Here is a 15082-nt window from a genome sequence, read left to right on the forward strand (position 1 = left end):
TATCAGTGAGTAAACTACGCTTGTTTTTCTTAATAACACATTTTATTTATAATGCACTACAAATCTCAAAGTGCAACAATTCAACAATAGTAAACTAAGAGATTTTGGAAGGACAAGACGGAAACTAATTAAAACTAAGACATTTGGGATTTTCTTAAAAATAACATCCATGCAATTTCAATTAACACTGATATGGAACATCTCATGAATATCCACGCAGAGAGAGCGGAAGCATTTTGTAGGAAAAAAATAAGGAAAACAAACAAAGTTGGAGAAAGGCCAGAGGTGGGGTACGGGGTTACCACTTTGCACAGTGCTCCAAATTAACAGCAAATTACAGTATTATGCACTGTTAGGTGAGCGGACCACTCGTGGGGCCGATTCCACTGCGCATTTTAAATTCCTCCGATAACAATATAACCTGTCAACTTAAGAATTTAATGAGATAGTACAGCCATAATGCACTGGACAAACACTGGGCCAAAGCAAGAGACAAGAACTGTGGCCTCATCCAGCTGAAGAGACGTGGAGGAAAGACACGGCTGCCAATGCAACAGTGTAAACACAACAAATACATTGTGCTCTGGCGAGGGGGACACCGGCGGTTTAGAATCTCCCTCCACTTGCTCCCACAATTGCTTTGTCCATCCAAGATGTCAGTGGATCTGATAGGAGATGTCTTATCATCACTTCCTCGCTGCTACATGGCAGACAAATTGGTTCTACATGTTGAATTCGCATGCTATCTGGCTTCTGTCGCCTCGGCAGCCTTTCCGTCATTTGATATTGCGGATCCTTTCATTACCTTGCCTTGTTTGTGTGTTTTCTCCTAGTTTTTTTTTTTTTTCAGCAGGTGTGAGCAGCTGAGGTGGACCTGTCAGATACTTAGCAGTAGCCAACCCGGGCTCACCGTCACTACCTCTGCTTTAGTCCTACACTTTGTGACACCCCTGACCCTTTGTTTCCAAATCAGCAGTTTGCCTACAGCGCGGATCATTACGGCTCCACTTGGGGAAGCTGTCTGTTGCTGCATCTCCAGGGGCATCATTAGGGATGGTGTATCAGTGTTAGAAAAAAAAAAAAAAAAAAAAAAAAAACCCTCTTAGTGATAGAAAGAACCCAGACTAGAAGCAACCCCGATGACGGAGCAAACTGTGTGTACAACTCTGTCGCTCTCTGAAAAACATCTGAGTTGTGGCTTTTACATTTTTTAAAGAACGCTCCTTCTTCTGCAGCTCAACCTCTACACCCTCCCTGACAGCTGTCAAATTCATGCGTTTGTAGCTTTCTAACTTTCTTGATCTCCAGAGACTGAGTCTAGCCAATCAGCAGCAGATGTTGGCCCGATTGTTCCCGGCTTTGACACAAATCAAATGGACTGGGATCAAACAGTAATGCCTGTGGGTGCTGATGAGGTTTTAAGGCACCCTTCCTTTTCAGTATGCAGTGATTGAGATGTCTCCATTTGCGTGTGTGTGTGTGTGTGTGTGTGTGCATGCATACTATATGTGTGTGCACTTTGGGCTTATGAATGCAGGCACTCACACTGGAAGTAGAGCTCCTCGTCTCCCTCCTGATCGGCTTTGCTGTACCCACAGTGCCTGCATGGGGGGAGAGGAAGAGAGTGGCAGAATCAACTGATTGTGTAGAGAAAATAAATTCCCTAAATTACAAGAATTTTAATGCGGCAACTAATGCTGTGCATGACAAATCTCTTAAGAAACCCAGCTGAGCAGCAGGAGCTGTGAACCCAGCAGGAGCTGTGAACCCAACAGCCTATAGCCTGGGAAAGTAGCTCGAGTGTCTAATCATGGAACATATCAAATAATATATGCACTGTAAAGGACTGTTCAACGTGCCATGCAATATTCATTTGTAATATCAACATGTTGAAGGTTCCTTCAAGCAGGTGATTTACTGCACAACGTTGGTTTTAAAGCACAAACTGAAAAAAAAAAAAAAAAAGGAATAACATGGGAAGGTAAAAGAATAAGCCACAAGTGATGGACGTGCACTTGCTGCAGATAAGGTGACACACTTGCGGAGCAGGTCTCCACTGTTCATACTGCACACTTACAGCTTAAACGCACTTATTCACAGGCCAATGGCATTGTCACTATATCTTAGGTATGCCACATTTTTGTCATACCTTGGTATTTTGAACTACTAAAAAGCATGGAGCTGAGTATGAGTCTTCTTCAATCTGAGTCTTCTTAAAAATTGACTGAGAACAAACAAATGTCCACAGAATGTGTCATACATATGGTCTTTTTCTAATAAAGTGGGAGTTGTGGAAGCCAATCATTCCCAAAGTAAAACTCCCATTTTTTTGCATGGACAATGTTAACTGACAGTCGGTGCAACTGAAGGCTTAAATGTGCATTAAACTCTCAAATGGCTGTTTGATAGAAAGACCAATGCACATTAAAACTTCAGGAGAAGAGTTAATCACAGCTTCCAAGGTGCATCCAATGACGAGTTTAAAATTCTACTTGAAAAGTGCCACAGGAAACTAACAGAAGTATGTGTTGTTGTTTTTTTTTTCAGAACTGAAGTTTTACCAGAGTGAGGATATCCCCTGAAAGAAAAAAGGCAGCTTCCCCCTCCCAGATCGCACTGATGCGTTTTGAGTTCTATTTGCATCACTTGGATGATGCAAATAACAAGTGTAATGATACAACAGACTCAGTGAATCAGCTGTGGGCTACAACTGAGCCCAGTTTTTGCAGCTTAAAGTTGAAATATTCTATATAATATATACAGTATATAAGAGACTTTTGTAAAACTGCACGATGAAACGTGATCTAAATTAAGAGGTAATTGATCGTACTGATACCAGTGGGATGGATGACAGCTGCACTGACTTGACTAAAGCCCTATTCGCCAAGGAACTAATGTTGGAGACCTCTTGTGATTAAAAAAAATTACCCGCACGAGATTAGTCAAGTCTGCATTTTGCTCAACTTTACTGACATTATCCCCCAGATCCGATGTCAAGGCTTTGCATAACACCTGCATCTTTCTGTGTAGTGAGATGAGCCTCCTGAGTTTGCACCCAAACTGCTGTCAGAATTTTTATCTATAATTGCCATCGCACCCTCCGTAATTCTCAACTGGGAAAGAGGCCAAAAAAACAGAAAACAAAAAAAAAAAACCTGCCGAGATGCCGCTTCGCGCAGGACTTATAACATCACATGGCCTGTGTGTTTGGCAAAATATGGTAGGTGATTTTTTTTTTTGGGGGGGGGACTTACTTTACATGGCAGATTTGCATAGAATTAAGATCACAGCTGACCTCCACAGTTATTACTTACTAAAAGTCCCGAGGTACTGCAATTAGGACATAAGTGATGACACACAGACAGGGGGGGGGCGTAATCTTTTACGCAAAACACACCAAGTCTTGAAATGACATTAAGTAAAGCTACTTCTTAAGAATCAACCATTAAAAGGAAGCTCTGATGAAATGCCATCCGTGCAGATGAGAACACAGATGAAGTATATGAGGAAATGGTGATAATGACAATGGGCAGGCTGCTTTTTGATGGTGGAAAAAAAAATCCTGTATGTACTTCATCCTGCCCTCAGGATCTCACACACTCAAACACAGGAATGTAGAGCCAAAGCTTTCTCGCTCTGGGGTACTTCTCTCATAATGGCTCTGCAAAAATAGCTTAAAAATGTAGTTGGGAGGGGAAAAAAAAAAAAAAAAAAATGATGCATCACAACCCATTAGCACAGCATGCCACAAGATGATGGGTGCACGAGTGTGTGCGTGTGACGACTCCACAGACGTGGAGGCCTGTGAGTGACAGAAAGGCTAATTGACAAGCGCAGACTCACAGGAGCGGAGAGTCAATGGGGCCCGCGAGAGCGTACCTTCTCCCAATGATGAAGCCAAACACCATGAACACCAGGATGATGGTCCCCGCCACGGCAACCACCGCGATGATGATGACGGGGTTCTGCTCACTGGAGACAATCGCAGCTGATGAGACGGATACACATATAACACACGGACAGACATGCAGAAAGACAGAAATGCTCAGTGTGAACTTCGGCACATCAAAGACTACGATCTGCAGGACATAATTGAGCCCAATGAGAGGCGTGGAGATTGATAACCCCCTCCCCCCTCCCTTCCCCTCCTCCCCTTCTGAGAGAGTAGAGGAGGGACGCTTCTATTTTTGAGCCGTCCTTATACACACGGCTCTACTGTTTCAGAAAGTGGGCTTAATAGTCCCAGACGGCGATGGCAATGCCCTTCATCTCAAACAAAGACACATTCAGGTTGGATTGTTTCCCATTCAGAGCTCTCACGGTGCTTAAACCGTTTGCGTTGACAAACTGCCGATTGCTCAGAAGAATGACTTGCCATAGCGTTGTATAAAGTCAACGCGAGCGGTGTATGAAGGGGAAAATTCATGCATTTTAAATCAAGTGGATCTGTGCTGTATAAATGAAGGAGACTGTTTTTTTTTTTGTGACTTCTCTGAGGCACAGGGTGTCTGAAAAATGTGGCAACACTCAGCGTTGGCTGTTACTCGATCAAGCTTCAATGTCTCAACAAGCGGATGTTTTGGGAGGGACTAAGAGCAGTCAGCTGTCACATTACACACTTGCAGGTTTGCCTCTTGAGGCTGTCACAGAGGAGGCTCGTGGTTCAGTGTGCTGGACAAGGACACTTTGACTGGACTGTAAACTTCTAACCTTGTTACAGGACACCCGCTGCATGTGGTATGAGTAATTAATGCGTCCTTTTATGCAGCAATGTTGGACGTAAGGTGGGCGGGGGCGTGTTTGGGGTGGCTAAATTGGATGTTGTGGCTCAAAACTGGAGAGACTTTAATGAAATACTGACTAATGGGGATTGTCAACTCAAAAATGTGCAAGGAATAAAAGATATAAATAATAATAACTTTAAATGGAAAAAAATATATATCTTTTCATATATAATGAAATCATATCCTGTGCCACAGTGTCACCGTGGTGTTTCCCAGATTTGGTACCACTGCGACAGAGACCGAAACCCTTTGCCACCAAACCAAATCCGGCAACAGGTGCTAGTCTTAATGCTAAATTAGCCTAACTACCTCCTGATAATAATGCAGAGGCATGATATTGATCTCAATCTCATCATTTCATTCTGGGGAAAAGAATCATTATCAAGGATATCTCCCAAAAGGAAACCTTATTGGAAAGGTTTACCGAAATAAAATGGGTCATCAACAGTAGTTCTGGTTTAATTTATGGAAGTCTGAGAGTTGAAGAAAAGAAAAATTCAACAGAAATTGTTGACTAATCCCATGTGTAGCCACGTTTATGATATTGTATAATCCCAGACATTATGGGCCATGACACCAACACCTCACAGCAGCATCCTTCACCAAAACTCACAATAACACACTGTGGCACTCAGGGCAAACCTAATGTAACTGATTAGATTTAAATGAGTTTATCCTCATGACGCTACACTACCTTGTCCTTGTGCTTAGTGATTTTTCCCATGACGTGCTGTCAGCATAAAGTCAAAGCAATTTCTATTTGCTTTGCTTGAAAGCAAATAATTTCCCTAGGCTATTACCACTGTAGCTGGAAACATTAACAGATTGTGCATAAATTTGGAGCTGAAAGCCCGTGTTCCGACATGATGTGCTGAAATACTGCTGTGGTCAAACAGCAGCCTCTGTTCAGCGCTTGGCATTGATGCATTTGGAGACATACTCCATGCAAAATACACTCATTGCACAGTATTCTATGCATTACAGATGTCGTGCAAAAGCTAAGTTTCTAGAAATTCTCTGTACCGTTTCCCTCTCTGAGTTTTGTTATTTCCCGCTAATGTTTCGCTGCTCACACTCACCTCTATAACATAATGTTCAAACAATGCACCCAAATTAATCAAAAATATCTTTTCAATGTATTTATTGAAATACAAATTTAAACTGAGTTTAAATAAAAGGTGTGTTGGTATTGATGGTCTGGGTGGGAATGAAAAGAATGGAAATGTTCCAGGGGGTTTTAACTAAATACAAACCATGCAAAACATGGTCCGTATTTCGTGACTCCTCGATAAAAATTTGAGACTGGACGAATGTAAGGTAGTTAAAATGTCGTAAGAGGAGGTTGTGTTTTCACTGCAGTTTGTCTGTTTGTCTGCAGGATGACGGAAAACTACCGGAACGACTTTCATGAAACGTGGTGGAAAGGGCATAGGATGAGCCAAGGTTGAACCCATTCTGTTCAGAACCTCTTCAGGTCTGACTCATAAACATGAAATAATCAAATTTTGCGACGTGGTGAATGGGATGGTGCGGCTAAACATTTTCTCACTCTCATTTTTTGACAAAATTATGTCTAAGCCTATTTTTGTTTATATCCGACTAACACATTCTTATTCATTTACATCCCTACTAGACATAAAACATAAAATGCACAACTAAAGCAGAGGTGACTGAAAAAGTGTGCGCTCGTGCCTCGGTAGCCTGCACATAAATCCTACCTGTGGCCTCTTCCTTGGTGGTTATCTCCAGTCTGGGGCCGTAGGTGCCGTACCCTGCCTCTGTGAAGGCCCTGATCTGGAACACGTAGGCCGTGCTGGGCTTCAGGTTGCTCACCGTGGCTGTCGTGGACTTGGACCTCACCGTGGAGTAGATCCGATCCTTCTGATCCTGTACGAGAAACAAATCTTTTATCTAAAAGGGAAACATTTTCACCATTTAGGCAAGAAAATAACATCTAACCGCTGTTTGAAGTCTGGTTGAGTCCAATTGAAGTGTTATCTTAATGTCTTTTTTTTTCACAAAATACTGCAGATACACTTCAGAGGATGTAATTACCTGCCCTTTGTAAATGGAATGAACTCAGCTTAACAATGTTTTATCCGACTAGAAACACAGTGTAGCAATTTAAGATGAAGCCATTCAAATTTAGTAGCCATTTGAATACTCAGTTTACTGTATATGATGAACTCTAAAACAGTGTACAGGTTTTTAACAATTTATTTACCTCAGCTGCAAAGAACCACGGGGCATTATTTAAAACAAGCTGTCAGTGCAGACAGGCCTTTAGTTAGAATTTTCCCTGTTTTTGTAGTAGAGTTTTTTCATACTTATATATAATAATATATATATACACACACATATATGTTATTATAATTCATTAATTTATTTTCAATTTATTTACAATTTAAATAAAATGGCCATTATACTGAAAGTACAATATGCTTTTATTTGAGAATTTACAGTAGTATCAAAATAAATTCAGCTTAACCTTTCTTTTTCAAATTTAAATGCCTTATGTTACATCATATATATTACATTACAGAACATCTCTAATTTTAAAAGAAAGGACAAGCTTACCATCAGGCAACATAAACACATATAAAGATATTTTTTTTTTCCATCAAGGAATCAATTTGGATGCACGGGCTTGCACGCATTGTGTATTTTCTTGTTGATCTGTAAATGTTTTGCTCGGCAAAAGCCCAAATGGAATGCCAGGGTCTGTTAGGGGTGTAGTTGTTGTTTCCAATTTTCCACTTTTACAGCTGGGCAGACCACAGCCACAGTACGTGACATAGGAGGCTGATTTGTCAGTGTTTGCGAGGGGCTGTGGCCAGCAGGACTGGCATCAGAGCTCTGCTGCCCTGCCTTTGATTTGCAGGGTTAAATTCGCTCCATTAAACCCCGCTGTAAAAAGCTGATGTGTTCAGACTTGAAACACAGGGAAGCAGCCGTATAATCTATGTGGAAGGGAAAAGGAGATAACAGTAACAGATTGCTAATTCTGGCGGCGCAGCAGCCACGGATTGTGTGTGTGCTAACATGTGTGTGGGGGCGGCTGTGAAGGACTACAGCCTGATTAAAATCTTATGAGCATCTCATTCATTATTGCAATTATGAGACAAAGAAGGTACTTGCAGAATCTTGTGAATTCCACTCAGAGCAGCATGCACATAGAATACAAAATGAAGAGTTGGCAAAAGTGAATGTGAAGTGAGAAATGGAAGGAAAAGGCTTTCAGAAAGAGACAAGGACACAAGCAAATCTCCCTGTAAACTCACTTTCTCATAATATTTGATTTCATATTCCGTGATGACGCCATTGGGTTGGTGAGGCTCTTGCCAGGAGAGCTGGATGCTGCGCTGCTGCACCTTCTCCTTGATGACCTCGCTGACCTGGGACGGAGCTGTTTAGACAAAGAACAAGTCAATAAGCTGAGGGCAAAATGCTCTGCAAGCACCCTTATACAACCAGACTGACCAGCCACACCCATTCCTCCACCCAGCAGCTCCTGCAAGCATACCAATAGTCATGGGATGCTTCTAAGCGTTTACAACTGATGATCAAAATTTCAATCACAGTGCAAACAGCAGAAGATAGCAATACCCAGGGCCAGAGGAAAACTGCAACATGTAGATTATGAATGACAATTCAGTTCAGTTAATTCCAACAGTTCCAGTGGAACGAGCATGCACTTACTCTCCCTCCTGACAGAACTATTTATAAAGCCTCTTAGAAGGAGAGGGGTGTACCTGTACCCTTCTGACACCAGCCTTATGCACACAAATTATCTCTGGCTCTTTGCAGGACTCATTTGAAGTGTCTGGCTGCCTGGATTCAGTGCTACCACATTTAAATTTGCTAAACAGTGACGGAGTTTAAGACTTCATTGGTGCCATGTACAGTCTAAACACACAGCTGCATCATTTACTGTGACTCCTATCACTGATGTAGCACAAACTTCTACTACTGTTCCTGCACTGGGCCTCTGATTTAGCTAATAATAATAATAATAATAATGCCACGTGTTGCTTCCACTCCTCCTGTAGCTACTGCTAGCGCATCTACTTTTACAGTTACATGCAAATCAAAGAAAGATTGGGGATTGGAATGAGGTCAGAGAAAGATAATTATGGTGGGAACAAAACTGCACCTCAAAAGAGCATAAAGGCAACTTCAGAGTCAACAATATGAAAATACTAATAAACAACAGCATCGTCTGCAAAAGTAACAGTTATCCATATGCATCACATCCGCAGCTGCATTACCATGTCAGCTGAACAACGCAGTGTCACTGTTACTTGATAAATGCTATTTTTCTGATCATTTCTAACAAGTTATGCTTTTAAAAAGTGATTGGAGACAAAATCAGCCACCTGAAAAAGTGATGGTGACATGTCCCCTGTGTAAATGACACCTATGGTAACTACTACTTGTGCGGTAATTAAATGCGTTTTAATGAGACGACAAAAGTGCTTGTGTCTGCAGTTAAAGTTGCATCAATTGACATATTTTCTCCTTATTGCACTCATATGGAGTGTTTTAGCAAGCAGTTTCCTATCTACACATTCTCCTGACACACACGAACATTGGCCATTCATTTCAATCCGTGTGTTCGTAAACATGGACCGACTGACTCTGCTTGTGTCACTAATGCTACAAATCCTGCGGCCGTGCCCTGTGCTTCTGATACAACGTCCCTTTACCTTTACGTCATTATCATCATCAGCGTGATTGTAATCATCTTCCTTAAAAACCAAAGTGAGTTTTGTGGTCTAAAGGGTGCCAAGGAGATGACGCTTTCAAAATATATGCTTACTGTACATCTGCAGTCTATAAAAGTGCCAAACATAACGTGAAGTTTCGATGACTCATGCTTCTCTTGGGGGGAAAAACATATTAATTAACACATCTTAGCAACTTTGAAAAGCCATCCGGGGGGGGGGGGGGGGGGGGGGGGGGGGGGATGTGAATTCCAAGGTAAAAGCCACTTTTCAGAAGCTGGAGCTTAATTTCTGTTTCATGTTTTTTTTTTTTTCTCATGGATCAGAGAAATGTTTATAAGTGAGAGAAAAGCTTGTGAGTGACGAATTTACACCTGAGATGTGAATTCTTAGTTTAATCATCATCATCATCATTTTGAGAGCAATTTACAAATGATGAAATAGATCCAACAATCTTCTATTGACATCCCATGTGGTATGATAGTGTTTTCCAAAACCTGCAAATTGTTAAGTCTCTACTATGCATCAAGTAACAAGAGATATCCTATAATTTAAGAGACAAAACCCCTTTCCCTGGACTTGCAGAAGTTGCCGAAGTGTCTGTGCCATGCTCAGTGACCCAGTGTGAGTGGACCTCTGTAGCTTTTATGCAGCCTGACCCTAGATTGTTTTAAAATGACCTGCCACTAATGACTCCGGCTGGATTAAAACCTCATTAGGCCTCATCGGCATTCCTGACAGTAATGCTCACGACAGCAGACACCCAAGACCTTGTCAAAAACCTGCTGTTGTGACATGTCTCTTCATAATCCACCCAAAACACGGGAACAATGTATCCTTTCTCAGCGCACTCGGCGAGTCAAAGGGACGATTGAGCTTTCTCTCCAGAGTCACAACAAGCAGTTAGTGCAGCTTAACTTCATCCAATTTGGCTGCTTTCTCTGCACCCGTCCTTGGAACTTTCTCTCCCCAATCCTAGGTCTGGCTCAGGTTTATAGACACTAAATGATGCTTCGTGTCTGTGCTTTCTGCTTTCATCGCCTGCATAAACATTACTTCAGGATGTATATTTGCACTGTTACAAACTCTTTGACTTTGAGGAATGGATATATTTAGTTTCATATCTGCCTCGTGGTCTGTTTCCAAGCTTATGACCTGCAACTTCCTTCTTTTTTTTTTTCTCGTTTTTCGAAGTTTTAGTCTGTGACATATCTTGAATCTAAAGTTACTTGTGTTAATCTCTGTCAGATCTGTTTTAAAATGTGATACAGTGACAAACACAAGAGGCACTGTGAGGATCATTGTTTGACTTCTCCAGTGCCTGCAGGAGTTGACTGTCACCTGACATCATGGACAACTGACTAGCTCACAAACAGACCACAGTATGTGAGGCTCCAGGACTGCGTGTCTGATGTGGTGGTCTGCAGCACAGGGGCCCCCCAGGGATTCCTCTCTCTCTCTCTCTCTCTCTCTCTCTCTCTCTCTCTCTCTCCACACTCTACACCTCAGACTTTGGACACAACACTGTAAACTGTCACATCCAGAAGTTCTCTGAGGGGGGGACTTGCTGGAATACAGGGAGGTCAACAACTTTGTCGGCTGGTGTGAGCTCAACCAGCTTCACATCAATGCCGGTTCGATGTGTGATATGTGGTAGCTTCAGCTATCTTCTATGCTGTGGTCTGCTGAGGGGACAGGGAGAGGCTCAACAGACAGAGGAGGATGTTAGCCGAGCTGACATCCATCACGGACAACACCTCTCGCCCCCCCTGCATGAGACTGTGGGGGCCCCCGAACAGCTCCTTCAGCAGCAGGCCGATACACCCACGGGTGTGAGAAGAAGCCGCAGGTCGTTCATCCCCACTGCCGTCAGACTGTTTAACAAGAGCGTTACATAAATCTCCAACAATGACAATATCATAGCCGCTAACCTGCACATTGTCATTACTCATTTGTTTTTCTCCAGTGCACTGCACACATGCATGTATTTTAGATTTCTCTCATATTTTTATAGTTGTATTTATTTTTATTTCCGTTATATCCCTTGTTTTAGCACTACTTCTGCTACTTCTGTTACTGACCCTTTGTTTCTGCACCTTTTCTGTCTCTTTGACTCTCTGCTGCTGTAACGAGTGAATTTCCCCAGTGTGGGACGAATCAAATCTCTCTTATCTTAAATTAGTGTTTTGAACGCCAATTCTGCTGCTTATGGTTAAAGGTTATACAACATGCTTCATCAAACACACATTTCCTTCAGGACCACTATGAGTATCTATTGTTATGTATGTATGTATGATGTATGTTTACTCTTTTTCTACTTCTACTTCTACTTTCAACTTGTCTTTTGAAAACCAATCATTAAAAAAGAAAAGGGCCCTCATGCTGTGCAAAAATAAAGACATTTCTTCACCTCAATGCTACTGGTGAGACATTCTAAATTAAATGCTTTACATAAATCTGTGTGCTTACCCGGCCGGTAGCGCAGTGGATAATTGCGCATGCCATCGGCCTGGGGAACCCGGGTTCGACTCCCTCCCAGTCCCGGCTACCAAAAATGGGCGAGGGTTGCGTCAGGAAGGGCATCCGGTGTAAAAAAACGCCAGAATCTACAAGCGGATCATCTGCTGTGGCGACCCCGGAAGGGAGCAGCCAGAAAAAGGACAACAACAACTTAAATCTGTGTTGCTTCCCGTTGTAGGCAAAACATAATGTAAGCTGGTTCCTGTTGCACAATTGTATCCCCTTTTTAGTCTTGTCTGCCTCCAAGTTAATGTGGCAGAGGCCTGAGAGTAAACCAGATTTTAGGCCCTGTATGGGGTAGGCTTCAACTAATGCCAGGACCAGATTTTGCTCTCCTGAAATATTTGAGATAGAATCGTCCAGCTTTAAACATGTTGGATCCTACACTTCCCATGATGCAGTCGGCCGTGTCTTTGGTCAGAACAGCGTCTCTCAACTACTAATCCAGGGCATGCTCCAAAAACACTGGATTGCTTCATGCCACAGAGAAAACTCAAACTAGTTCCTGTTGCCATTTGTCATATTTTATTTGTATTTAGTATTTTTCTTTGAAAGAAAAGTCTCAAAACCTATATTCACGTGTGTGTAGTTCGTCCCCCTTGTAATGGTTAAAAAAAATGATGGCTCTTACTGAGAGACCATGCTGAAGACCGCATACTTGTCAGAGCTACAGGTTTTCAAGTAGCTGTGGAGACATTGCCTGAACCCAAGAGCCAGTTTGCAGCATCATGGCCTACTTTCCCACACGGCTTCTTCTCCCTCCAGAGTGTGACACAGGCTTAGGCACCCGGTCTACCCTCTTTACCCCCCTTTGGCCCACGGCTGTAGTAGTAATGACTCAGCCTGGCCTGGCCCCACGCTCCACTTCCTAACCCGGCAACTGGTGAAAGAGAGCCAGGGTATTGTGTCTCCACAGAGATCACGAGACCACTGAACAGTATTAGCGGATGCGGTGGTCCACGGGCTAAAAGGTGATCACTCCGGCAAAGCACCCATTCTCCATTTCTTGGGGCTGTCAATAAAGACCAGACTTGAGTGTTAATTCTCAGGAAAAAAAACCTGCACCTTTGGCTCCCCGTGTCCCGTGTGGATCACTCAGGCAGCACTGTGTGACAGCCATTAACGGCTGACTTGATATCATGGACACCAGAAGCAGTCAGCCACTCTTTTCAACTTTAACATACCTGTGGGGCTTAGCACAGCAGAAAATTGTATAATTGTCGTCCCCGTCTTAAAGAGACTGTTTGGAAGGGATTTGTGCATTCATTTTGCAATATTAGAAAATGTGTTACTGACCCTGAACACCTTCTTCTGTAAAGCTAACTGATCCAGAAGCCAGTCGCCACCGTGCGCTGCATTTGAATATGTTAGGAATACATTAGACGGTGTGTTTTAATATCCTCTTCTTTCAGCCGGGTGATTTCAACTGTGAGCCGAATAGCAGAGCGGAGGTAGTTCATTACATAGGTGTCTTCTCTCTGCCTCCGATGCTTTGCCTCGTGGGCTGTACCAATGCTGCGAATCCACATCGATTGCTGTTGTTTTCGAGATGTGCTCATTTATCGTGGTGCCTATGCCACCACCTTTGTTGAAGTGCACAAGACTGCTGGAGTTTTAAGGGTTTTTAACAGGTTTTTTTTAATTTGAACGGGAGATTAGAATTTTCTTCTTGAGAAAATAATCACAGAAGAAAAACCCTTAGGGCCAATATGGGCACATAAGCAAATGTAGAGCACATCTTTCTTACGATTCAAACAATGGATGTGAAATAAAACAGCGGAGACATTTGCAGGTACCGGAGACTTTTTTAAAAAAAAGAATTATTACATCTTTAACGGAAGTCTCTAAATCTGAGCTGAGATAACCTCGATGACATCGTCAGGAGTTACTTCCTCAGGCTTGAAAAAAGCTGCTCTAGTCCCACAGAAGATTAGGAAACTAACTTCCGTGTTTAAAATTGGTGGGTTTCCCCTACGAAGGTCAAAGCTTGGTGGTTTGGTTATGTTCTGCTCGTGGTTAAATGAAAACCACTTTAGCTGAAAATAAAGACTTCACTCAGAAAGACTGCTTGCATGATTTCAGAATTGTACGTGGGTCGCTGAATTCGAAGTCAAACACGGACGCAGTCTGAACTTTCCACCATTCTAGTTCAGTGTAAAACTGCAGCCTGCCTAGTTGTCTCCTCCTCATGTAATCCTCTCCTAGTAGGAGCCATTTGTCTCTCTTTGCACAGAGGATGCAATTTGCATTTTAAGACAGCGTGATCATTTCACCAATTTCATGCCACCCAGTTGCTTTTTACAGCTGGAATGCCTGTGCATGTTTGTGCGTGGGCGTTTGCCTGCCTGTGTGAACCCAGCAGAAAGTGTGCATGTGTGGGTGGATTTATCTGCCGCCAGCTACTCTCCACCTGTCTGTGGAGCTGCCCTGATTGAAACTAGCTTGTAGCTCGGCTCCGAAGGCCGTTCGTCCGCTGGGTGATCAGTGCACCTGGAGCATTCTGAATTAAAATCAGAACTCCCCTTAATAACCGTGTGCACTCAAAACGCGCTCAGTGAGTCAGAGGGATGATAATAGACCCGGGCTTTGATGAATGTGAGGGGGAACTGTCAAAATTGGGGTGGTTAATTTGTTGCTTTTAGGCTGGAGAGCTAGTGTCTCGACAGTGGTGGTGAGAAACTGCACGGCGTTGCATTTCACCTGCTGCTGCCACCCAGGGCCAAGTCACCTCTGCTTACAGCGGAGCAAGGAGAAAAAAAAAGGAAGAATGACTGATGGGAGTCTTTTACCACTTTTCATTTTGTGAGGGGACCGTGGCTCTAACTCGTGGACCACATCTAACGGTGTCTCAGAGAATTTCAAGACCTCGCCCGAAGATGTTATCACACTTTTGTCATCAAAAGATAATGTGCAAAGCTAAAAGGTGTTGCTCAAAGTGACACATTATCACATGACTTCTTTCTAATTACCTATCGGAAAACTGTTTTCAGGGAGAAAGGGCTGGTAAAACCTCGCAGGTATCTATATTATTCAGTCTGATCAGTCTAATTCATT

The 15082-nt window shown here is 42.8% G+C and overlaps 1 protein-coding gene across 2 annotated transcripts in view; it reads right to left on the reverse strand.

Annotated features, from left to right (window-relative positions):
- epha7 (eph receptor A7) overlaps positions 1-15082 on the reverse strand; it is a 78029-nt gene that overhangs the window by 9891 nt on the left and 53056 nt on the right. Inside the window, exons 6-9 of one of the 2 annotated variants that reach the window (XM_070849476.1) lie at positions 8066-8190; positions 6503-6671; positions 3844-3988; positions 1546-1601 (exon numbers count right to left, since the gene is read on the reverse strand). In XM_070849476.1, coding sequence (XP_070705577.1) covers positions 1546-1601; positions 3844-3988; positions 6503-6671; positions 8066-8190 — 495 coding nt within the window. The remainder of the gene's footprint in view (positions 1-1545; positions 1602-3843; positions 3989-6502; positions 6672-8065; positions 8191-15082) is intronic. The other variant, XM_070849477.1, reaches the window with a different exon arrangement.

The sequence above is a fragment of the Pempheris klunzingeri genome, chromosome 18 (assembly GCF_042242105.1).
Source record: "Pempheris klunzingeri isolate RE-2024b chromosome 18, fPemKlu1.hap1, whole genome shotgun sequence".
Lineage (NCBI taxonomy): Eukaryota > Metazoa > Chordata > Actinopteri > Acropomatiformes > Pempheridae > Pempheris > Pempheris klunzingeri.